Source organism: Octopus bimaculoides, chromosome 8 (assembly GCF_046866305.1).
Source record: "Octopus bimaculoides isolate indiv1 chromosome 8, ASM4686630v1, whole genome shotgun sequence".
Lineage (NCBI taxonomy): Eukaryota > Metazoa > Mollusca > Cephalopoda > Octopoda > Octopodidae > Octopus > Octopus bimaculoides.
This window is the reverse complement of record NC_142935.1, coordinates 1,377,458-1,402,954: the sequence shown is the minus strand read 5'-3', so window position 1 is coordinate 1,402,954 and position 25,497 is coordinate 1,377,458. Positions and strand designations below refer to the sequence as shown.

The 25,497-nt window shown below is 36.5% G+C and overlaps 1 protein-coding gene and 1 long non-coding RNA gene across 10 annotated transcripts in view; one reads left to right on the top strand and one right to left on the bottom strand.

Moving 5' to 3' along the window:
* Window positions 1-25,497, top strand: part of LOC106871778 (uncharacterized) — a 262,045-nt gene that overhangs the window by 146,788 nt on the left and 89,760 nt on the right. For 3 of the 5 annotated variants that reach the window (XM_052969918.2, XM_052969916.2, XM_089355986.1), the window contains 3 exons: window positions 1,892-1,945; window positions 2,933-2,986; window positions 5,078-5,158. In XM_052969918.2, coding sequence (XP_052825878.1) covers window positions 1,892-1,945; window positions 2,933-2,986; window positions 5,078-5,158 — 189 coding nt within the window. The remainder of the gene's footprint in view (window positions 1-1,891; window positions 1,946-2,932; window positions 2,987-5,077; window positions 5,159-25,497) is intronic. The other 2 variants (XM_052969917.2, XM_089355987.1) reach the window with 1 other exon arrangement.
* The window catches only part of LOC128248540 (uncharacterized), a 106,984-nt gene that overhangs the window by 77,071 nt on the left and 4,416 nt on the right, over window positions 1-25,497 (bottom strand). The gene's annotated exons all lie outside the window — the stretch shown is intronic.

Sequence of the window (25,497 nt, the reverse complement as noted above, 5' to 3'; positions counted from 1 at the left end):
CGCCGCGAACAGAAATTAGTCTTCTACTTTCGTTCCTTTGCGCCATTTGAGCTCAACACGCTACATCTCTTCATCTGACAACCCCACACAGATTCCCACACACCTCCTACATTCAACTGCTCCTCCTCCCAACCTACATACCTGCATATTGCCTACTTCAGTACCCTCACCACACACACACACACACACACACACACACACACACACACACACCACTATACAAACACCCCTACGCACTGTTCAACTCAGTACACACACCACACACCATCATGCACACTCCTACACCCACCCAAGCACATAATACCTGAACACAGACAATATATACACACACAAGGCTGGCAGAAACGTTAGCGCGCCGGGCGAAATGCTTAGCGGTATTTCGTCTGCCGTTACGTTCTGAGTTCAAATTCCGCCGAGGTCGACTTTGCCTTTCATCCTCTCGGAGTCGAACTGGGGTCGATGTAATCGACTTAATCCTTTTGTCTGTCCTTGTTTGTCCCCTTTATGTTTAGCCCCCTGTGGACAATAAAGAAATATATATACACACACACGCAACACGCATAGACACAGATAACTTTCGCCCACAAACATACACTAGGTTACTTGTACACATACACACAAACCCAAGCCCATGCGTTTGCATACTCACAGGATAACTGCACACATATTTATACACGGCCATACGTACACACACATACATACCACTACATGTAAGCATATAACTCCACATAAGTTACGCACTGGGTCACTTACGCACATACACACACACACAGATCTACATATTTTTCAGCTCGCCCAGACATACATACTCACACATCCCAATTCATACATAAACACCCACACACACCCTTCTCATACACATGCGCGCGTGAGGGAGTAAATTCGTTCGACCGGGTCACCGTCATTATCTCCCTTTCATTCAGCCTCTTCTAGCTATTTCATCCTGTTGAACCATTATTCCCTTCACTTTTTTTCTCGCTCTGTTTCTTTTTCATTCTCTTTCATTTTTTCCCTTCTTAATCCTTTCTGTCGAAGAGCGTAGGTTCGAAACGTAAAAGACTTTTCCATTCTTCCCGAGCGTTAAACTAATACACCTGCTTGCTGTTCCTACACCTGTCTTCATTTGTTAATTTGAACTATGTGTGTGCTTGTGTGTGTTCATGCACGTGTATATATATATATATATATATATATATGTGTGTGTGTGTATATATGTATGTGGTGGTGGTTGTCTACTCCTTAAACAGAGTTTGACCACCTCCTGCACCTACACCTTAGCCCTTTCATGGCGTCTGATGTGGCTTTTTAAACCAGACAGTGTTTTGAAAAAACACCCACACAGATTGCACCTCTGATTTGCACTACCAATACCTGCAAGTAAGTTCTGCTCATATATGTATGTATATATGTATATATATATATATATATATATATATATATGTATATATGTATGTATATATATGTATATATATGTACATATATATATATACGCATATATATATGTGTGTATATATATACGTATATATAAGTATATATATGTGTATATATGTATATATATATGTGTCTGTGTATGCCTGTGTGTTCATGCATGTATATATATGTATGTATATGTATGTATATATATATGTATGTATGTATATATATATGTATGTATAAATTTATGTATATATATACGTATATGTGTGTGTGTGCGCGCGCGCGCGTGTGTGTGCGTGTGTATATGTGTGCGTATGTGTTTGTATGTGTGTGTACATACACACACCCATGTGTATATAAAGGACAGAGACTCTAGATCGTCTCATATTTTTAACGTTAGAATCCTTTAGTCATGGTATTTGTCCTCGTATTCCTTTTAAATAACAGATTGTCTATTCTTTTCTTCTTCATTTAGGGTCCTGAAGGACCGAGAGGTCTACCTGGAATCCCTGGTCATAGAGGATCACGTGTAAGTATGCATATATATTTATTACATACATACATAGATACATACATACATAGATACATACATTTATATGTATGTATATGCATATGTAATACATAATGCAAGCATAGACCACTTAAATACAGGACTTGGAGTTTCCCGGCAGCATCGGATATTAGACACGTACGACAGCCGACAAATGGCAGCGATAAATCGCATCAATTTATATCCAATATTGCTTAGAAACTATGAGTTTTGGATGTAAGTATTACATGCATGTAATGATGTTAACGTCAATATTGACAAACAAAATATGTCCGAATATGTACATGTAAAATGCAGCATTATGTAAGAAACCTATATTGTATTTAATTAACATTTTATTCTTATTTCATCTATTTTATAATAATCATCATTTGGTAACTTAAAGATATTTCTCAAATGTTTAATATGGCTAGGATATTTCTATAGTATCTTATGAAATACTAATAGTATAATCGCAATATACCGATGGCTTTGATGAGATTACAGTGATATTAAATCATAATATTTAATATCATTATCCAACAAACATACAAGCAGAATATGTATGTCGGTCTATGAAAGTTTTTTTTATATATATAACAATAGATATATCTGTTAAGTCCACGTGACATGAAGAAAGAATAGAAACCTAACGGATCACGACGAACTTTCATCTGAGAGATGTTTTCAATTCAGTTGAAAAACAAATCTCTTTTCTCTTAGACGAAATGTCAGACTCGAAACATAAGATTCCTCTCATATCTAACATGCCACAGACGAATTGATCCAAATTCTTGAATTTCTCTGTTTACTTTCAACGACGCAGACGATCGCCTCTTTTCCCAATCGCTGATTTCTTTTTTGTTACGTCTTGATAAATATATCAGATTTGACCTTTTTTTTCTAACAATAAAGAATGCTGATGAGTAACGACTGATTTTATTGTTATTGTTACTGTGTACATTCATACAAATAATGTTATTTCAGGGCCAGACAGGAAGAATAGGACCAAATGGATTAAAAGGTGAAAGGGGCGAAGTCGTAAGTATTTCTGTTTTATTAACTCTTACATCATATTATTTATTCGAATCGGTAGACTGTTGGATTCAATACCTTACAGTATTGTTTCGTTCCTCTCGTTTCTGGCTTCATATTTCGCTAATGTCGATTTCAACCACTTATCTTTTTGGTTATTGAGGAAATGCGCACTAGTAATATATTCAGGAACCGATGAATTTGCATACAACACTTATTCTTAATCCTGCCAAATCATGTTCTGCAGGGCGAGAGATGGAGCCCTAGTAACACAGCACCAGATAATGTTACCATATCAGTGTCACTCAAACTAATGAAATCATTTTTATTCATCATGTATTCACTTATTGTGCATATAACGAGTGAGAGCGTAAATGCCAGACTATGTCTCAACCGAAGTTAAATAAGTCTATTTAAAGAATATATCATGTGACCTTCGCTGACGACATCGATGAATCCCAGGACTATTAACACGAAGATTAGAAGATCTGACCTCACAACAGGCGTTTTATTTTATCTCAGAGATACTTAATTTTATTATCTTAATACTTCATATTACTTAATTAGAAAAATAATAATCCAACAGACATAAAATTCTAACATTTTAGGAACGATCCACTCTGCTATGGCCATTAACAAAAGGATTGTTATCAAATAGATTAGAAGACTTTTTGACGTAGACATGCGAAAGACTTTTGAGAATATTAAAGACATCAGGAAAAAACCAACGAAGTACTTAAAATGACAAAAACTAAGATAATTTAATTAGAAACCACCCAAAAGAGAAAACTAAATATTTTAGAAACTTAATTCTGAAAAATAATTAACAGAGATTGTAAATAAAAGCAAAATAAATGTGTAAATGTGAAAATCAAAAGAGGAAACCAAGGATTATGTAGATGGATGTCAAAAACTGGACTGACTCAAAATGCCGTGGATATATAAGGAAAGCACAGGAAGACCAAGATGGCGTACCAGGATATTTAATCTGATGAAAGCAGACGATGACTGATAATGATGATGTTTCTATATGCTTGGCAATTTAATTAGGTTGAAATGACTTCAAATGTTGCGTGACCTTGAAAACAACTGTCAAGACTACAGCTTCCGTGTCCTTAAGTGGAGGAACTGAAACTAAATCGCGCATTTAATTCACCGAAGATTTACAATCCGCCTACACTCAGGACCAATGCAAACATAGAAGTTTTCAATGATGAAGCCTTAGAGTTCTGGGATATTTTATATGTGTGTGTGTGTGTGTGTGTGTGTGTGTATGTGTGCACGCGTTTATGTATGCGTTTATGTGTGCGTGCGCTCATGAGAATGTATGTATCACAAATCCGCAACTCTAAGACTTAATTGAAACCATGTACGTGCCAACATGGATGATAAATTCTCAGTGAACTGAACTGGAAATTCCAATTTGATTTCCCCATAACAATTAACCTTGTGCCTTCCCTGGAACTTCAGAAAAGGTATATACACGAGGAAGAAACGTCGAAGAAACACGTCTCATTTACCTTCCTCTTAAATTTTTCATCATCAGTAATTTTGCATGAAAAACTAGATATGAATAACATGAAGAATGGACTAACAAAAATTTATATATTTATATTCTATATTTTTAAGGAAGCAAATCGATTTGGTGTTCAAAATATATGCTTAGTACATTTCTTCCGGCTCTTTACGTTCTCACTTTATATCCCGCCGAGGTTAACTTATCCTCTCATCCTTTCAGGAGTCGATACAATAGAGTATTAGTCAAGTACTGGAGCTGGTGTAATCGACTTCCCCCTCCCCTCAAAACTTTCTACCTTTGAACCCTGCAACGGAGAGGGGTCCCATTCACGTGGAATCCTGTGCTCTCGGTCACTTTTATGCCATAGAAACCGGATATGTTTTATGAGTTCTAGGGCTTGGGAGAAACAAATGAAATTAATGTCATTTTTACCATTCCTCAAATCCAATATATTTGTCTCTCAGTACGAGTTTATTTCGTATCAATAATTTTACATACAAAACGTAATTAATTTGCATAAATTATATGTCATTAATTTATCTTACAAACATGCTTATTTTTTTGTTTTGCAATTTCAGGGTCCCGAAGGTCCACCAGGTCCACCAGGTGTTGTCTCCGGGAAGGGAGATGCGGTATGGAAAGACGTACAGATGTATCAAGTACTACTCCGTTTTTATTTTTATTGCACGTCCTTCAGCCCGGCCACTAACCCACCTTATTATCCATAATGAACACTCCCCCAACCCGCCCAACAACAGCGGTTTTGCCATTTCTAGAATCACCCGCTTTTATTGCTATCAATTCGAAACCTCTCTTTAATCCCGTTTAACGCCCACACAAACGCTGCTGCAGGAAAAGATACAAGTTGACAGTAGTTTTAATTTAAACTTAACCATTAGAAAAAAAAACTAGAGGAATATATACTTCTAGAAACATAAGCTCTATTCAATATTTAATTATTATAACGATTAAATTACTAAAGTAGAGAAGCGTTTATGAAATTTTAACGAAGTTTACAAACAATAACTCGAGAAAGAGTTATGAAAATTCAGCTTCGCACAAATCTTCCACTTCGTTAAGAACTGACCTTTCTGCGCCAAAAGAACAAACATACATACATTATATATACATACATTATATATATATATATATATATATATATATATATATATATATATATATACATATATATATATATGGGTTAACAAAGCTACCATTTGTTTCATGCCGGTAGCATTCTCAGCAGCTATGAAGCTTGCCACATGGGATATTGATACTCGTCGGCAGCATGTGTGTGTGTGTGTGTGTGTGTGTGTGTATGTGTGTGTGTGTGTGTGTGTGTACACATACACGTTATTTTGAAATGCGGATGAAATATTTCATACAGCTATATATGACTACAAAAGTTTTCAGAAAATAATATGACAAGATAATAAGAAAGAGGCACAAGAATTATTTCATCGGACAGTTTAAGTTTTATATCTATTTCAATTACAACAACTGCTAAACAGACATCTTTAACGTCCGTTGCTTATCGAAGTATCCTGAAATTTAATCAATTATCGTTTCGTTCACTATTTATTCTCGTGCTCGTTTATTCCCCCCCCCCCCACCTCTCTCTTCTCTCCCTCACTTTTTTACTTTTTTCTTTACACATTCTGTCTTTCCACGTTGCACGTGAGATGCTATTTTATTCCAATGAGTCTGTTCTGGTACCAAATTTGTAAACCAAAAAAGAAAAACTTTTACGCTTTCCTTCATGCCTCAAACGCATGATTTCTTTTATTTGCCGAAATATATTTGTATGTATATATGTATTGCATATATGTACATACATGCATACATTCATATATATATATATATATATATATATATATATATATATATATATATATATATGCATATTTGTGTGCGTGCGTGCGTGCGTAAAACGAAGTTTGTATTCCTAGAAAGTGCTGGCCATTCCGCTATTCCCTTCTTCCTAAGCATGATAATCACATGTGACTTGTTTAAGTATATTCTTTGCTTTTAAAATCCTGCCGCCTGATCTTAATTAGAATGTAATTTCTGATTATTAAATTTTATTTTTCTAATTTTTCTAATCCGAAAATTACAATATTTAACGACTGCAAATACATACAAAAGTTATATTGGAATTAGCAATACATATAAGATTGGTTTGATTTAATTCTCTTGGACATTTCAGATTTCGATAAAACACTTGAATATTTTATGTTTGCTTTGTTTTGTAACGTTTTCCACAAATAACTTAATGCTTAACGCTTGTATATTTGATATACCTTCCTGTGCAAAGCAAGATACGCAGCAACTTTTTCATATTCACTCCTTATATATAACCCTCATAAGATATATATATATATATATATATATATATGTATAAACAATTGCAGCGTGGAAGGTGTTTGGAAGCCATTTAAGAACACATAAAAACCGTTGGATTCACTTCAACATTTAAATTTAAGTTGTCAAAATAGTTTCGTCGCTTTGAAACCGCGACCTGTTCACTGACAAAATTCCTGATTTCAGATCAAGTCACTTGCTATGCAAGTGCAGCTCCGTAATATATATATATATATATATATATATATATATATATATATATATATATATGTATATGTATATATATATATATATATATATATATATATATATATATATATACATGTGTGTGTGTGTGTGTGTGTGTGTGTGTGTGTGTGTGTGTGTGTGCGCGCGCGCGTATAGTTGGAAATGGATGCGTCCCGTTCAATTAAATAAACCATGTATATATATATATTCATATATTATTCGATAGAATAAGTACTAGGATTACAAAGAATAAGTCCTGGGATCGATTTGTTCGACTAAAGGTGGTGTTCCAGCATGACCACATTCAAATGGCTGAAACAAGTAAAAGAATATGTATGTATGTATGTAAACGCACACACATACACACGTGTGTATGAATGCATGAATTGGCTTAATGTATCCACACTTCTGATACAGTTGTGTCCAAATTGCAAGGGAACTAACTCGCATTTGTTTCAAGAGTTACTTCCCTGTATAAATTTTAGCTTTTGTGGTTGTGCATACGGGTTAGAAAGAGGGATGGAGACAGAGAGAAAGGGAGGGAGAGACAGGGAGAGAACGAGGGTGAGAGAGAGAGAGAGACAGAGAGATAGAGAGAGAGAGGGAGAGAGAGTATCATGCTTAGAAACTTGTATTCCAGAAATGTTTTCGTGTTTATATGTGCCGTTGTTGCATACAAACAGCCGTTGTGAATCTATATATATATAAAAATGAGAATGTGTGTCTGTTTGTCTGTCTGTCTGTCTGTCTGTGTGAATCCCTAAAACTCGAGAACTACGCAACCAATTTCATTCAAATTTTACACATGCCTTACTTAGGGTTCCAGTTGTGTTTTAGTCAAAAAAATTTTTTTAACTTCTTGCAGAGTTCGAGCCCACGGCAACATAATATCTCCTCCACTATTTAAATATTATGTGTCAAAAGTGAAACAAAAACACTCATGTCAAATACTTTCACTTTAAAAATGAAACTATTCCACTAACTGAAACAATCACATTTCGATACTGTAATGACAGATACTTTCAGAGAGAGAGAGAGAGAGAGAGATGTATATGTATACATATAGATGTATATGTACACGTTATGCCACTAACTGAAACAATCACATTTCGATACTGTAATGACAGATACTTTCAGAGAGAGAGAGAGAGAGAGAGAGATGTATATGTATACATATAGATGTATATGTACACGTATATGTATAGATCTATATATATAGATATAGATCTATATGCATACATGTATATGTATACATGTGTAGATGTATATATATATAGATGTACATGTAATATGTACACATATATACATATATATACATGCATACAGATATCTATACATATATACACCCATCACACACATGCACATGCACACAAACACACACATTAGTCATTTGTTTTCTTATCCAAAACTACGTCAAAGGTACACTGAACGGATCTTTATGAAATTTGGAAATTATATTCTTTGCTTAACGGCCATAACTCCCATGAAAATTCATATATTTTTGGTGTTGATGAAATTTTAACCCGAACATAACAGATGAGCATTATTTGTAATTCAACGGTACAACAGTGTAAGACTACCCTTTCAGATATACTTACATTGTGATTTCTGCAATGTGGTGCATAAATTGTCAAGTAAATGAGACGCATCTTTGCCTCCACTGATTCACTTGCAAAGTGTTGAGTAAAATTATTTCGTTACAGACCTCCTTTGAGTCTTTTTATTATCACTGCGACACACATAGTCCCCAGTTGGTAACATTGATTTCAAGGCCTTCCCAGATGAGAGACTGGCATTCCACTTAATGTCTATGTTCCATGCTGGCATGGATTGGAGAGTTATTAATGTAGAAATATGGTATCGTAGCTACTAACAGTTGAGGGTTGCGTAGTCTAGACGGCGTTTTCAGATTTCATTATTCTCTTTAACCCGGGCAAAGCCGGGTATTTCTGCTAGTTACTCTATAAAAACGGGATATACCAAACGGAATTCTTATAACATTCTGTATACAGATGTGGTATTCCTACCATTCATTCCAGCACCTGTAATAATTTCATGTTTAAATACCAGTCATTAACCGCGTGACATTTATCATTAAGCGTCGGACAATCGGCTTAACGACATTTCTTCCGTTCTGAATTCAAATCACGCCGGCAAAATCGTTTTTTCCTACGAAAGTTTTGAATCCCATTCACGAATTCATTTGTATGCAGCCAATCAGAGCTCAACTATGAAGCTAGTGTCCACCTAGTGACGAAAATACTCTGGTTTAGTTCAGTGGATCGGTTAAATAAGTACCAGTTACGCACTGGGGTCGATGTCATCGACTCATCCCCTCCCCCAAAATTGCTGCCCTTGTGACAAAATTTGACCCCTTTATTATTATTATTATTATTATTATTATTATTATTATTATTTTGGCGGCGAGCTGGCAAAATCGTTAGCACACCGGGTAACATGTTTAGTGGCATTTCGTACGTCTTTACGTTTTGAGTTCAGATTCTGTAGAGGTCGACTTTGTCTTTCATCTTTTTTGGGGGTCGATAAATTAAGTACCAGTGAAAAACTCTGGTCGATGTAATCGACTATTCCCCCCGCCCCAAATTTCAGGCCTTGTGCCTTTAGTAGAAAAGATTATTATTATTATTATTGCCACTGAGGCTCGAAATTAATTAAATATTATCCCAAGCTATTCGTTGATGGCGTGGTAGCATCGTTATAACGTCGGACGAAAGACTTCGCCGTCGTACGGCACAGCTTTTATGAGCCAGATTCGAATCTTATTGGAGCCGAATCTTTCTTTCATTTCTCAGGGTTTTGATTAAAAAAAAAGAAAAAGTCCCATTCAGGTAGTTTAGACCGATTTATATTTCAATAATACATCCAAGACGTGAATGGAATTATAATAGAAGATATTGCCGGTGACAGGGCCTAAAACGGAAGGTTCAACTCATACACGTCCATGATTCGGAAATCAATGGAGCTACTCATAGCTATCTGTCGGGGATCCTTCCAAAAATCTCACAGACCCTTAAATTTTGAGAGGAACCCGCCCCAGGGTCCCGAAGGCATTTTTTTCCACCTTGACAAATAAAGTGCCAATCAAGTGATGAAGTCAATGTAATCGTTTCACCCCACTCTCTCAATATTGCCGGCCTTGTACCAAACTTTTGAACAAATATCTTTGCTAGAAAATAGATAAGGGTAACCCTGGATTTTATGGCCGTTATTGGCCCTATCAGGCTATGAAGCTGCTGTTGTTTAATTCGAATTACTATAGATTGATACCTGACAGAGAAAGTTGTGGTAATGGAATGAATTTCAACTGAACAGGAATAATTGTTTCGTTTTTGGGATTTGGTTTGCAAGATTCTTTATGTGATTTCGTGTGTTGAATCATATTCTGTTGTGTCTGGGGAGAGTCATTCTCTTTTGGTGTCTTATAATTTGACACACTCACCGGTAAAATTTCCATTCATTTCGCTCTTTATTTTTCTAAAATTTTCGTTGCGTTCTTGCAACCTTTTCAAAGTTTACCGGTGAGTGTGTTAAAGTATAAAGCACTAAAAGAGAATGACTCTCCCCAGACACAACAAAGGAATAATTGTGCAAAGTATCTAAGGAAGAGTTTCGGGATGAATCGACTGAATGAATAAAAAAAATCCATGCATATTATAGCGGTAGCACATAGCTTGTTAGTTTAGAGAGGAGAATATTGTAGCATCAGTCAGTCTGTCAAATGTTCTTTTGAACACAGTCGAGGATGTCTGTGTGTGTGGCAGTAGCACCACTCCACATTTAAGAAAAGTACGTCAACCCTTGAACTTTTGAAAAAGAGTTGTTGCGTAATGTGAAATCATTGGTGTACTCGGCCTCAGAGTTATATCTCAGATTACACTGCTTCTTCCGTCTTCGAACGACTATGCAATACATATTATTATGATTATAACAAACTTTCACCGATGCCTGTTCATGGAGAGGAAATTAATGAAATATACACCGGTTTGTCTAAGGTCTCTGGGGTATTCTCTTTAGCTGCCAATTCTCCTTAGACTTCAACTACTCGAGCTTGTTAAAAAAAAAAAGAAACCCTCTAGTTTTTATAACGTTTGCAGAGACAAGAAATGTCACGTTTTCGGTGAAGCCCTCCGTTTCTTGTCGATATGAAGTAACTCTGACGTCTAAAATCTTCTCCGGATGCCCTCTACATGGGCTCACCTGTATGTAGGTTTCAGTAGCTAGGAACGATGACTGGAGGAGGTGAGCTGTAGACTGGAGAATAATATTCTTTAAGTTATGGTGCCATTACTAATAAGCTCTTAACAAATATGTGGGTTACTTAAAAACACTGACGGAAGCCGCCCAACCTTTCTAAAAAAATCATCGGAGCGCATCTTAACGAGTTAGCCTGATACATTTTGAACACAACTGATTTTGGGAGACTTTAGATTTAAAACAAGATACGGTTTTGGAGTTCGCTTTGCAGTCAAGTGGTCTCGGGCTCAGTTCCACGGCGGGCACCTTGGTCAAGTGTCTTCTGCTATAGCCCCGAGCAGATCAGTGCTTTGTGAGTGAATTTGGTTGGTAGAAAGGAACTACGTGGAAGTCCGTCATGTAAATATCTGTGTGTACATGTGTGTGTGTGTGTGTGTGCGTGTGTTTTTTCGTACACCCCACACACACGCATACACACTTACGTCGCTTGACAAACAGTGTTAGTTTGTTTCCATCCCCGAACTTAGTGGTTTAACAAAGTGTTCGATAGAATAAATACCATAGTTACAAAAAAAAATTGGGGGGCGATTTTTCGACTAAACCCTTCAAGGCGGTACCCCAGCAGGGCCGCAGTCCAATGACTCATAACATGTAAAAGGCAAAGTCGAACTAACCAAAATTTGAACTCGGAACGTACTGACGAACGAAATGTTTCAAAGCGTTTTGTCCGGCATGTTGACAATTCTACCGGCTCACCGCCCTTGCTGTCCCCAATAGAACATTTGGCGGAGGCGGGGAGGCTTGCTCTGCCCTCATGGCAATATGTCCGAGAAACTGGTATTGGCATGAGGGCAGAGCAGGCCCCCAAAACTGCTCTATTGGGGACATCTAGTGCTTTGAGATTGGTGCTTGGGTGTTGAGTGCCATCCACCAAAGTTAATATCCAAGTACCAAAGTTTATGATTTGCGGAAGGAAACCCTGTGAGACCCCTGGCAACAGATTGCTGCCCGCTCTCACAGGATCAACCAGAGCAAGTAACACCGAGAGCTCAGAGAAGTAAAATAATAATAATAATAATAATAATAATAATAATAATAATTTGCGTGTGTAAACTGGGAATGCATACAATGAATTTCTCTGCCCTAGGTGTACGGAAAACACTCGGCGAGAAATGGAAGATAATTTGAAAAAAGAAGAAAAAAACAACATAATAATAATAAGAAGAAGAAGAAGAAGAAATGCCCGGATGCAGTACCAGGCAGTGGCTCTCAAGGCTTTTGATCTTAACTGGTTGGAAGTGTTATCATGTACATTGTTTTATCTTGGCATAAAAGATGGGCCACAGCAAATATTCTGCTCGACGCCACAGATTTGCTTGTCAGTTGTTTGCTTAACCAGTTGAGCATGTCCCTTGGTGGCTGACGATATGTGCATCTCTGATCACGAGCAGAAGTAGTGGTGAAGCATCATAGCCATGTGTTGAGAGGAATTCTTTGGGGTTTGAATAATTCAGCTTTGGAAACATGGGTGTTTTGCTCAACATCCTTAAACAAACCTTATTCAGGGACCTTATATATTTATGTATATATATGTACATGTATGTATATTTACTTTTACATGCGTATATATATATATATATATATATATATATATGTATATGTATAAATATATACATTTATCTGGTTACAAAAATCATATAAATACATATGCATATACATATATATACATGTATACATACATACATATATATATGTGTGCGTGTGTGTGTGTGGATAGGTATATGTAGATACGTATATGTAATCGTGCACGCACTTACACACAGGTTTTGTCTATTTTAATTCTGCTGACCCAGTCAAGTATTTTTATTTTTGTTTTACTTTATTTATTAATTACATAAGCTAGTTTTTATTTATTCATTTGTTGCCGGTGTGTGTGTGTGTGTGCGTGCGTGTGCGTGTGCGTGCATGTGTATTTTGTTTATGTTTTAAAATGATAGAAAAACATAACACTAACATCACACTTGTTCAAATATATAGGAGTCCTGTAGCGAGATAATTGTAATGTAACCTACTTCGAAGGTGATACATTGTGCTAAAGAAGAATGGAAGGAAGGAAGGAAGGAAAAAAAAAAGGAAGGAAGGAAGGAAAAAAAAAGGAAGGAAGGAAGGAAAAAAAAAGGAAGGAAAGAAATGCTGAGTTTTCAGCATAATTGCCGCTAGTCATCGAGGTGGGTGGGTACATTCCAAAGTTTTCCTTCTATATGGAACCTGCTGACTTTGTATATATAGAAACGGATATAATAAAGAAATACCTGAAGGCACACTTAACCGTTTCATAGACTTGGGTGCTCGTAATCACTCACAAGCGCATGAATGGTCGAAAGCTTTTTGGATTGGTTTGTGTGTATGACACCGGAATTTTTTCCTTGAGATCCCTTCTGCGTGGAGAGTGTAATGCGAAGTGCTGGTAAATATTAGTGTAGTGAATCGCGAAAGAAGTTTCAATTTTCAGTCCATTGAAATTATGCCATAATGAAAAGAAAAGTCAATTCTTGCCAAAAAATTTAAGGGAGGGAACTCGGAAGTGTAAATTGATTAATAATTAACTTAATGTGTGCAGAGAGTGAGGGAAATGTTCTTTGGTAACTGCTCTCTCACAACTCGGGATGAGAGAAATATCACACACACAGGGCCTCTATACGAGGCCACTTGGCCTGCTAGACATGGCAGCTAAATTTCTTAAACTTCAGCCTATCGTCTAAAACAAAGAAAGACCTGTTGGATAAAGTAATCTGGCTTTGCAAAAGGATGAAACAGGGATAACTGGAAGGTGTTTTCTTCGTGGTTTTAATCATACACGAAGCTGAACATCGACCACATATACATAGGGGCCGGCCTGACTGTGCTGCAAGAAGTTTCCTTCCCAACCATATGGTTCCAGGTTCAATCCCACTGCATGGCATCTTTGCAAGTGTCTTCTAGTTTTACCCCAGTCCGGCCAAAGCCTTGTGAGTGGATCTGGTAGATGGAAACTCTGTGTGTGTGTGTGTGTGTGTGTGTGTGAGCGTGCATGTGCTTTTGTCTCTCACCACCACTTGACAACCGGTGCTTTAAAAAAAACTGGTTTCGATTCATTCGACTAAAATTCTTCATGGTTGTGCTCCAACTTGGCTGCAGTCTAATGATTGAAATATGTAAAAGATAATATATTTATAAAGAGAGAGAGAGGGGGAGGGAGAGAGAGAGCGGGAGGAAGCGACAGACTGACAGACAAACAAATAGACAGACATACAGACAGAGAGGAGAAAATATCGGTGGAAATTAAAATCTTCCGATTATTATATAATACGAAGTTTAGATGTCTGAAGAGCATTAAATTTTAATTTTACTCCCCCTACCCCCATCTCTCTCTCCGTCCCCCATCTCTCTCTCCGTCCCCCATCTCTCTCTCTCCCCTCTCTCTCTCTCTGAATGTAACTGATATTACTTATTCCACTACATTAGAAAGCTGTTGGATACTCATTATAAGCGACGCTCTATCTCTATTACAACTATATTCCAGTCAAAGCGTATATCAGTTGCAAAAGTCGATGCCAAATTATGATGCACAACGGAATTCCAAACCAGATTAGAAAGAGAAGTGGGATTATTGAAAACCGCTTTCGTTATCTAATGAGAGCAAATGGATCATAGCTAAGATATCACAAACGCTAATACTGGCGGCTGTTTACACATTAACCTTATCCAATATGGTGGATGGAGGCGCAGATTGCGTCGTCGATCGTCGACCGAACACGACACTTGCCGCTGGTTCTATGAAACGCAGCAGAAATATATATATATATATATATATATATATATCAGGTCATCCCATAAGTTCTGTCCGGTTTTACCTTTTTTTAAATTGAATGAAATTTAATAGTATTTTAGAATGTCTAATGGAATTAAAAATTATTTTTATGCATTTGTGTATATTTGAGCTAATTAAATACTATTTTACTGAATAATAGAATTAAAATTTCTTTGATGAAAACCCTTTCTAACATAGAAGTATCCAAAGAGCAAGGAAACTTTACAGCCGAAGCGACTCGAAATATACACTAAGTTCTGGGTTCAAATTCCGCCGAGGTCGACTTTTCCTTTCATCCTTTCGGGGTTGATAAATTGGGTCGATCTAATCGACTTGGCCCCTCCCACCAAATTTCAGGCCTTATGTCTTCAATAGAAATGATGATTATTATTATCATTATTGTTATTTTTACTATTATCATGATTATTATTATCATGATTACTATTATTATTATTTTTTTTATTATTATTATTCTCGTGCCCTAGAACTCGTAAGGTCGGTTGATCACACCAGCACCGGTTGTCAAGTAAGGGGGGGGGGGGGATCAAACATAGATACAAAGACACACACACACACACATAGATATATACATATATATGTATACAACGGGTTTCTTTCAGTTCCCGTCTACTAAATCCACTCACAAGGCTTTGGTCGACCCGAGGCCATAGCAGAAGACACTTGCCCAAGGTTCCACGCAGTGAGACTGAACCTGGAACAATGTGGTTGAGAAACAAGCTTCTTACCACACACCCATTTAAATTAAATTAGGTTTACTTGCGAACAGTTATGCAGCGAGCTGAAATCCTAAAGGAATCGGTTAAATCTCTCATCATTTGTGGGAGAGATAAAAAAAAAAGTAATATCAAGTACGAGGACTGATATAATCCATCAACATTTTCTTCGTCGTGTACCAAGCCTACCCGCGTCGGTGATTATAAACCTCTCCACCCTTCTTCTCCTCACCCGGTGAAGCTGTCAACTATCTTTTCTTTCTTTCTCTCTTTCCCTTTCTCTTCTCTCACCTTTTTTTCTTATTTTATATTCTTCAATTGTTATTTTCTCGTATAACGCCCAATGAACAAAGCCTGTTGCCTCTTCTTCGAGGAGTTCTGGAATTTGGGGGGAGTGGGGGGGGGGGGGGGTAAGTCGACTACATCGACCCCAGTGCTCAACTGTTATCTTATTTTATCGCCCCCGAAAGGATGAAAGGCAAAGTCGACCTCGGCGGAATTTGAACTCAGAACGTAAAGAGCAGAAAGAAACGCCGCTCAGCATTTCGCCCGGTCGTGCTAACGCTTCCTTCTAATATTGATTTCAAATTTTGGCACGAGCCTAGCAATTTCTGAAGAGTGGTAAATCGATTACATCGATCCCAGTGCTTAACTGGAACTTAATTTTATTGATCCCGAAGAACAAAAGGCAAAAACGATCTCGGCGGAATTTGAACTCAGAACGCAAAGGCGGACGAAACGCCGCTCAGCATTTCGTCCGGCCTGCTCGCGATTCTGCCAGCTCACCGTCTGAACGCTTTCTTACAATATTGAGTTCAAATTTTGGTACAAGGCCAGCACTATCGAGGGATGGGGTTAGTCGATTATATCGTGCCAGGGCTCAAATGGTACTTTATTTTGTCGACCACCGAAAAAAAGGAAAGGTCTCAGAACGTAAAGACGGTCGAATTATTGTTTCGTCCGGCTTCCTAACGATTCTACCAGCTCAACGCCTTCTTCCCCCTTATGATATGAAGAAGTTTTCAGGTGATTTCTACCTGTCCCAGGACTTCGACTTCAGTTCCTCGGTTCGATTAACGTTCTCGAAAAATTGAAACATTGATCTGTTATAAATCAATATGTGGAATTTCATAAGGTACAATCAGCTCTTGGAGTTCGCTATTTTGTCTCTTTTATTCTGTAACTGTTGTTTCTGAAATCTTTGTCTGGTACTCTCTCTCTCTCTCTCTCTCTCTCTCTCTCTCTCTCCATCTCTCTCTCACACACACACTCTCCTCCCCTTCACACACGCACACTTTTGAGTATTATTTCTTCAGATTAATCTATGATTACATTTAATATACAATACCCAGACCCAAGCGATTATCTTCTACAGTCCTAAAACATCAGGAAATTCAACATTTTTAAAAATTTTGTTGTTACTTTTTGTTTATTGGCCCATTTTCTGTCCAATGAATATAGAAATAATAATGTTTATAGGAGCAAAAACTATGAGAGCAGACAAGCGTAAATGGTTTCACCGTTTATCATATTGCTATCATACGATTGATTTTATGATTATTTCAGGACCGTTGTGTCGTTTGTGAAATATAATATAGCAAACGATATGAATTCTTTATTAATAACATGCAATTATAAATATCTCATACACGAATGTGGAGTCATATAACATTTCAAGAGTGACATAGTCACATTGCTGTTATAGTCCCCGAGTGAGTTTATGATTAAATAAACTAAAATACTAATCAATCATTCCGCCAAAAGTGAACAGATTACTGCTTTATTATTTTTCGTTTACAAGGAATAAGATAAACTTTGTGCAATTCACGAGTGTCAGTCTAAAGAGTTGTGCTTTGTGGTGATATTTCAGAAATACAGTGTATGTTGTAAAACATGATTAAAGATGGCGTTGAACAACAGATTTAATAGAATCCCAGACGAAAAACGGTGTCAGTGTTGTTCAGAAGCTCAACCCTGATTGAGTATATTCCCACCGTCATCACATCAAAGATATTCCCACCGTCATCACATCAAAGATATTCTCACCGTCACCACATCCACCCACCTTTTGTTTCGGATACACTTTTAACTAGTTAAGACATTATTGCTTTAATTAATGACGCAATCAAATCTTATAAGAGAAAGCTTCAACTAGGACATCAGTCTGGAGTCGGAGAGCCAAATAGAGGCACGTGACTATCTGTCGCACCCCTACCTAAAAAATTCTACAGCCGCTAGAATTCTGAGTGGGTCTTCACCCTTCCGGGGCTCGTAGTCAGTCGTGTTCTATCTTGACAAATTTCCCGCGGAGACCTTCAACGTGTCGAACAAAATTATGAATGACTTATTTTGAAAACACCCCAAACCGTTTAGTATGGATTTCCTAAATCCTTAAAACTGATTTTGATTTTAATCGTGGCCCTCTTTTCTTATTTTTACATTAGGTAGAAGCTCCCTCGGTGTTTGATTAGCTGTATATGATTTGAATTCAAACCACGCTTACGTCAATTTCGCGTTTACATTCCGATATCGACAAAATAAGCGCCAGTCTACACAAATACCGGGTCGATGTATTCTTATGTAATAAATACGGAGTGTTCCTCTACCTTTAAAGGCAGTACTCAAACACGTCTACAGTCTATTGGCTTAAAATAAAAGAATAAACGAATGCTAAATATTTATATAAGCATACATACAAATATGTTTTTTTTTTTTGGCGCTGCAAAATACATTTGGGCTGATGTTAACGGTGTTTGTGGAACACTATTTGTTCCTAAAAGAAACTATATAAATCCTCCACTGAGAGATTATTTTGGTTGGTAGAAGTGAATTGTCGTCTTTCTGACACGGTGGCTGCCATTTTGTTATTTGCCGATCGAAAATGACATTGTGGGTGATGTGTATTGAAGTCTTCATTCATGTCTGGTGGCCAGCTGGGAAACGGTAAAATATACATCACTGACAAATGTTAATATGATGGTCTTTTAAGTCGTTTATTTGATTGCTATTCAAATATGTGCAGCAGAAGTGGGGAACCATTTTAGTATCACAGCCGAATTGGACGTACAGAAGCACTAAAGAGGAGTGCATTTATGCTATAAAAATAAAAGACTATTTTTCTTGAATTTCTCCCAATTCATAAGTTCGAAACAGACATTAATTTTCTTTTTCTTTTAAAGGATTTAAACTAGGGTTTTCAAACGGTGAGACACGGATTTTAAAAATATATATATATATAATATTAATGGTTTAAGAAATCCATATTAAAGTTTCAGTGTTTTAAAAACATATTTGTAATTTTATTGGGCACGTTAAAGGTCTCCGAGGGAAATTTGGCAAAGCGGAACACGACTGTTTTCGGGAGGGAGGGGACTCTCAGAAATTTAAAAGCCTGTAAGTTTTCTTTTGTAGGGAGGAGCCCGGCAGATAGTCATGTGCTCCTCTTTGGTTCTCCGAGCCTCGACCAAATATATCGATTGAGACCCTCTTTTATAGAACCTGATCACGGGTCAAATAATGGTTTTCTAAGTGGGGGTTTTTTTCTATGCTCTTAAGTAAAAGACATTTATACAATCCCTATTCAAAGTGCGCCAGGCGTATTTTGCTTTCCGTAGAAATTGCGACAGAACTGTACATTTGATCTCCAGTGAGCCACGAAGTCGAAACCGTTGAGGACGATGTTACACGACCTTCACTAAACTTACGCTTGTCATTTCAGAAGCTTCGTCGACGAGTTTAGTTGACGATGGTTTTGACATTTGATGCCAGTAAAATTTTACCCACGGCTGGTGAGGTTCCTCCTTCGTAAGCAAAATTTTGATAAGCAGAATTACTTCTGACAAATAGGTTGTTTCGCTGGATATTTATTTCATTCATCTATTTATTTATTCATTTATAAATGTGTGTACTTTTCAAGATTATAATAGATATTAGATATCAACATCGAATATATCACTAAGACATTTTACAAGATTATATTCCTGTTTGTCACTTTGGGTTACTATCAATGTTCAGTGTTAACACGCTTGTTTGTGTGCGCGTGTGAGAGTTTGCATGTTATTGCGTATGTCTTAATGTATATCTAAGTATGTGTGTGCGTGTGTGTGTGTAGGCGCGTTTGCGTATTTACATATATATATATATATATATATATATATATATATATATATATGTCTATGTGAGTGAGTCTATATGTTTACATATATTATACTCACACACACACATAACACACACACACATATATATATCTAAACATGCGTGTGTGTACATTCATATAAATATATATATATATACATAGATATCTATACATATACATATATACATCTATAATTACATATGCAAATATAGTTATACGTATATATATACATATACTTATTTGTTTACACACACACACACACACACACACACAAGCATATATATGTTATATATATATATATATATATATATATATATATATATATACGCATGTATATAGATAGATAGATAGGTATTATACCCTGATACATATGTACATATACATATACATATGTGCATATATAAACAAATACATATACATACGTGTACATAATATGTGTGTATGTATGCATGCATGTATGTATGTATGTATGTACGTACGTACGCATGTGTGCATACTCAGCTTCCAAAACAGTATCGACCGACATTTTCCCTTGACAAAGCTAAGCCCAGTGTGGTCTTTCTCTCTGTGTGTTTGATAGTTTAACGGTTCCATGAACTGGCTAATAATTTACACAAGCTAATCTTAAGGAATGCTGATACACACAGGATCCTGGTACCAAAATACAAGGCATATGTCTGCATGCGGAGTAAATCTCGGTGGAGTTCTTCAAATGTACATAATTTCTTGATGTCTTCGGGGGTGGGAAGTACGTTTCTTATTACTCTTTCGACAAACATACACACATGCTTATACATATATCTACGTGTAAGTGTATATATCTAAGCAAACATGTGTGAATCCACATATATGCATATATACACATACGCATATGTGTGGATGTATATATATATATATATATATATATATATATTTACATTTACATATTTATACATGTATGCATACTTATCTATGCATATACATATAATATTCATATATGTATGTACATATATATATATATATATATATAAGGATCAGTGGCTATCGAACGCCGACGAAGGGAAATAACCCTGAAACCCGGGTCCGTTCGTGCTACAGATCATGGTGAGAGGGATAACTTCCCTTGGCAAACAGGACACAGTAGTGTGTCGATAAGCCAGCTGGAGGAGATGTCCTCCTGGGGCTAAAAGCAACAGTAACATCCACCCCTAGGGGTCAGCCACACTTAAGTGGCAATATACTACACTATATATATATATATATATATATATATATATATATATATATATATATATATATATATATATATAGGAGACATCCCTCGGTCTCGAGAGGCCATGGATCTGCACCCGAAGAAATCGTGTCAGCTGCTGATGGTGGTGCAGTGTCTGTTGTGGCTGTAGACTCCCGCACAGGAGTGGAAGTCAAGCATGCAGCGACTGCATTTGAAGGACCCCTCTGCTGGCGCTACTGGATCTTCCTTCCGTCGAGTCTATTTTCTCTGGTCGCGAGTTCCTGTTTTATACACACACACACACACACACACACACACACACACACATATATATATATATATGTGTGTGTGTGTGTGTGTGTGTGTGTGTGTGTATAAGGGGAAAGAGAGAGAGAGAGAGAGACAGAGAAATATATACAGAGATACAGAGAGAAATATAAATATGTATATGTGTTATTAAATATATATGTTACATATTGTGGCGAGCTGGCACAATCGTTTGCATGCCAGACAAAATGCTGAATAGCATTTTCGTTGTGTTCACGTTCTGAGTTCAAATTCCACCGTGGCCAGATTTGCATTTCATCTTTTCAGGGCCGATAAAATCGAATAACCCTCTCCCACCAACATTTTAGGCCTTGTTCCTTCAGAAGAAAGAATTATTATATATATGAAAGAGGTATACATAAACATACATATAAATTGCTGAGGCGAAAAGGATGGACTTGAACCAATAACTTTTTCTCTGATGGTTGTGTCAATGCCAGTTCAATGTGTGAATTTGAGTTGGTTAAGATAAGACTGTTGTTTGTCTTGCAACGTCCCTGTGTCTGTAATCTCCATGTATCATTTTATTTTACAGCTATCTATCTATCTATCTATCTATCTATATATATATATATATATATATATATATATATATATATATATATATATATATATATATATGATTATATATATATAGTTACACATGTATTTACTATATTACTATATACGTTGTGTAGTTTCTTGCTTCCAATATTATACACTACTCTGTGTTTATTATATATTTCTGTGCAGGCGGGCGGGTGGGCGTGTACGTGTTTGTGTGATTGTATTGTGTGTGTGTGTGTGTGTGCGCGCGCATACGTGCGTGTCAGCGCGCGCGCGTGTATCAGTGTGTAAGTCATTTATGTTTGCTTATACACGCACGGCTGAAGTCCCGCAGAATGACACGTTTGTAAATAAATATTCCCAAACGTTAAACGTGGGAAGATCATATCTGGGATCAGTTTATACGCAATAACGTCAGCCAAAGCGAATTTACAATTTCCTATCAAGCATTTTATTGTGTTTTCTACTAAACTTTTACGTTATCAGATTTCTGATTAATTATTTAGAGCAATTTTTTAGAAATAAATACGATTATGATCCACCATCAAACATACATAAAATATGAAAAAAAAATCTTGATTCCGAACCTAGGATTGAGTTTATAATGTTTGGCTTTTGTCGTTTTTTGTGTGTTTTTTTTTTTCCTATTATAAATCCATTTACATACAGGAAGTGAATATATATATATATATATATATATATATATATATATATATATATATATATATACGACCTGCTTCTTTCAGTTTCCGTATACTAAATCCACTCACAAGGCTTCGTCGACGTGAGGCTATAGTAGAAGGCATTTGCCCATGGTGCAACACAGTCGGACTGAACCCGGAACCATGTGGTTTTATATATATATACATATATATATATATATATATATATATATATATATAGATAGATAAAAGGCGCAGGAGTGGCTGTGTGGCAAGTAGCTTAATTACCAACCACATGGTTCCGGGTTCAGTCCCACTGTGTTGCACCATGGGCAAGTGTCTTCTACTATAGCCTCGGGCCGACCAAAGCCTTGTGAGTGGATTTGGTAGACGGAAACTGAAAGAAGCCCGTCGTACATATATATATACATATATATAAATATACATATATGTACATATGTGTGTATACGTTTGTGTGTCTGTGTTTGCCCCCCCCCCTATCAACATCGCTTGACAATCGATGTTTGTGTGTTTACGTCCTTGTAACATAGCGGTTCGGCAAAAGAGACCGATAGAATAAGTACTAGGCTTACCAAGAATAAGTCTTGGGTCGATTTGTTCGACTAAAGGCGGTGCTCCAGCATAGCCGCAGTCAAATGACTGAGACAAATAAAATAATATATATATATATATATATATATATATATATATATATATATATGTATGTATATATATATATATATATATGTATGTATATATATATATATATATATATGTATGTATATATATATATATATATATATATATGTATGTATATATATATATATATATATATATATGTATGTATATATATATATATATATATATATATATGTATGTATATATATATGTATGTATGTATATATTTATTTATTTATTTATGTGTTTCAGCCAAGTGGCTGCGGTCATGCTGGTGCACCACCGTGATTTTCACGTTCCTTGCATGGCTCTTCTCCCCCACGTGATATAGTCCAATCAAGAGTTTTGATGGCACATCTGGTGTATAAGAGAATTTGACACAGCTGCCCTAAACTGCGTTTCATTACGAGCCATTGGTTCGTCTGGTATCGTGGAGAGGAAAGCGTCAAGTTTTGTCTTGAAGACCTCCGCATCCATGTCTTGCATGTCTCTCAAATGTTTTGGCAGGGCATTGAAGAGCTGAGGTCCTCTGAAACCGAGGCTGCTGCAGTATCTCGTTCTTATATATATATGTATGTATATATATATATATATGTATGTATATATATATATATATATATTTGTATATATATATATATATATATGTATGTATATATATATATATGTATGTATATATATATATATATATATATATATATATATGTATGTATATATATATATATATATATATGTATGTATATATATATATATATATATGTATGTATATATATATATATATGTATGTATATATATATGTATGTATATATATATATATATGTATGTATATATATATATATATATGTATGTATATATATATATATATATATGTATGTATATATATATATGTATATATATATATATATATATGTATGTATATATATATATATATATATATATATATATATATATATATATATATGTATGTATATATATATATATATATATATATGTATTTTTATTTTTATTTATTTATGTGTTTCAGCCAAGTGGCTGCGGTCATGCTGGTGCACCACCGTGATTTTCACGTTCCTTGCATGGCTCTTCTCCCCCACCTGACATGGTCCAATCAAGAGTTTTGATGGCACATCTGGTGTATAAGAGAATTTGACACAGCTGCCCTAAACTGCGTCTCATTACGAGCCATTGGTTCGTCTGGTATCGTGGAGAGGAAAGCGTCAAGTTTTGTCTTGAAGACCTCCGCATCCATGTCTTGCATGTCTCTCAAATGTTTTGGCAGGGCATTGAAGAGCTGAGGTCCTCTGAAACCGAGGCTGCTGCAGTATCTCGTTCTTATGTGAGATGCAGTGGACGATACCTTTGGCACCATGCAGTGGCGACCCGTGCGGGCATTCCTGTAGTATTTGATACCAAAGTTTGGCACCAGTCCTTCCAGTATTTTCCATATGTATATTATTACATATCTCTCCCGCCTGCGCTCCAGGGAGTAGAGACCTAGTGCCTTCAGTCGCTCCCTGTAGTTCATCTGTTGGACTGTGGCGATCTTTTTTATATAGTGCCGCTGAATTGCCTCGAGTTCTGCTGTCCGCTTAACACTGTGTGGTGACCACAACTGAGAGCAATAGTCTAGGCGGCTCAGAACAAATGTCTTCCATAGAATCAACATGACTTTTTGATCCCTTGTACGGAAAGTCCTCAGTATCCACCCCGCCAGTTGTCTGCACCTTGCTGTCAACTTGATAATGTGCATGTGAAATGATGCATCACTACACATGTTGATGCCCAGATCTCTAACTGTTTGTGGTTCTGGGATTGCAGTACGTCCAGGCCCTGTGTATGCCAGTTGGGAGGTACTCATGGTCTTGTAGCGCAGTACTTGAAATTTTTTTGCATTGAACTGCATATTATTTTGCTCTGCCCACTCATATATTGCATTTAGGTCATTCTGCAGGCTTACAATATCATCAGGATTCTTTATTGCCTGAGATATCTTTGTGTCATCAGCATAGCTAGTGACAGTGGCTCTCCGAGTGACCGTGGGCATGTCCAGAA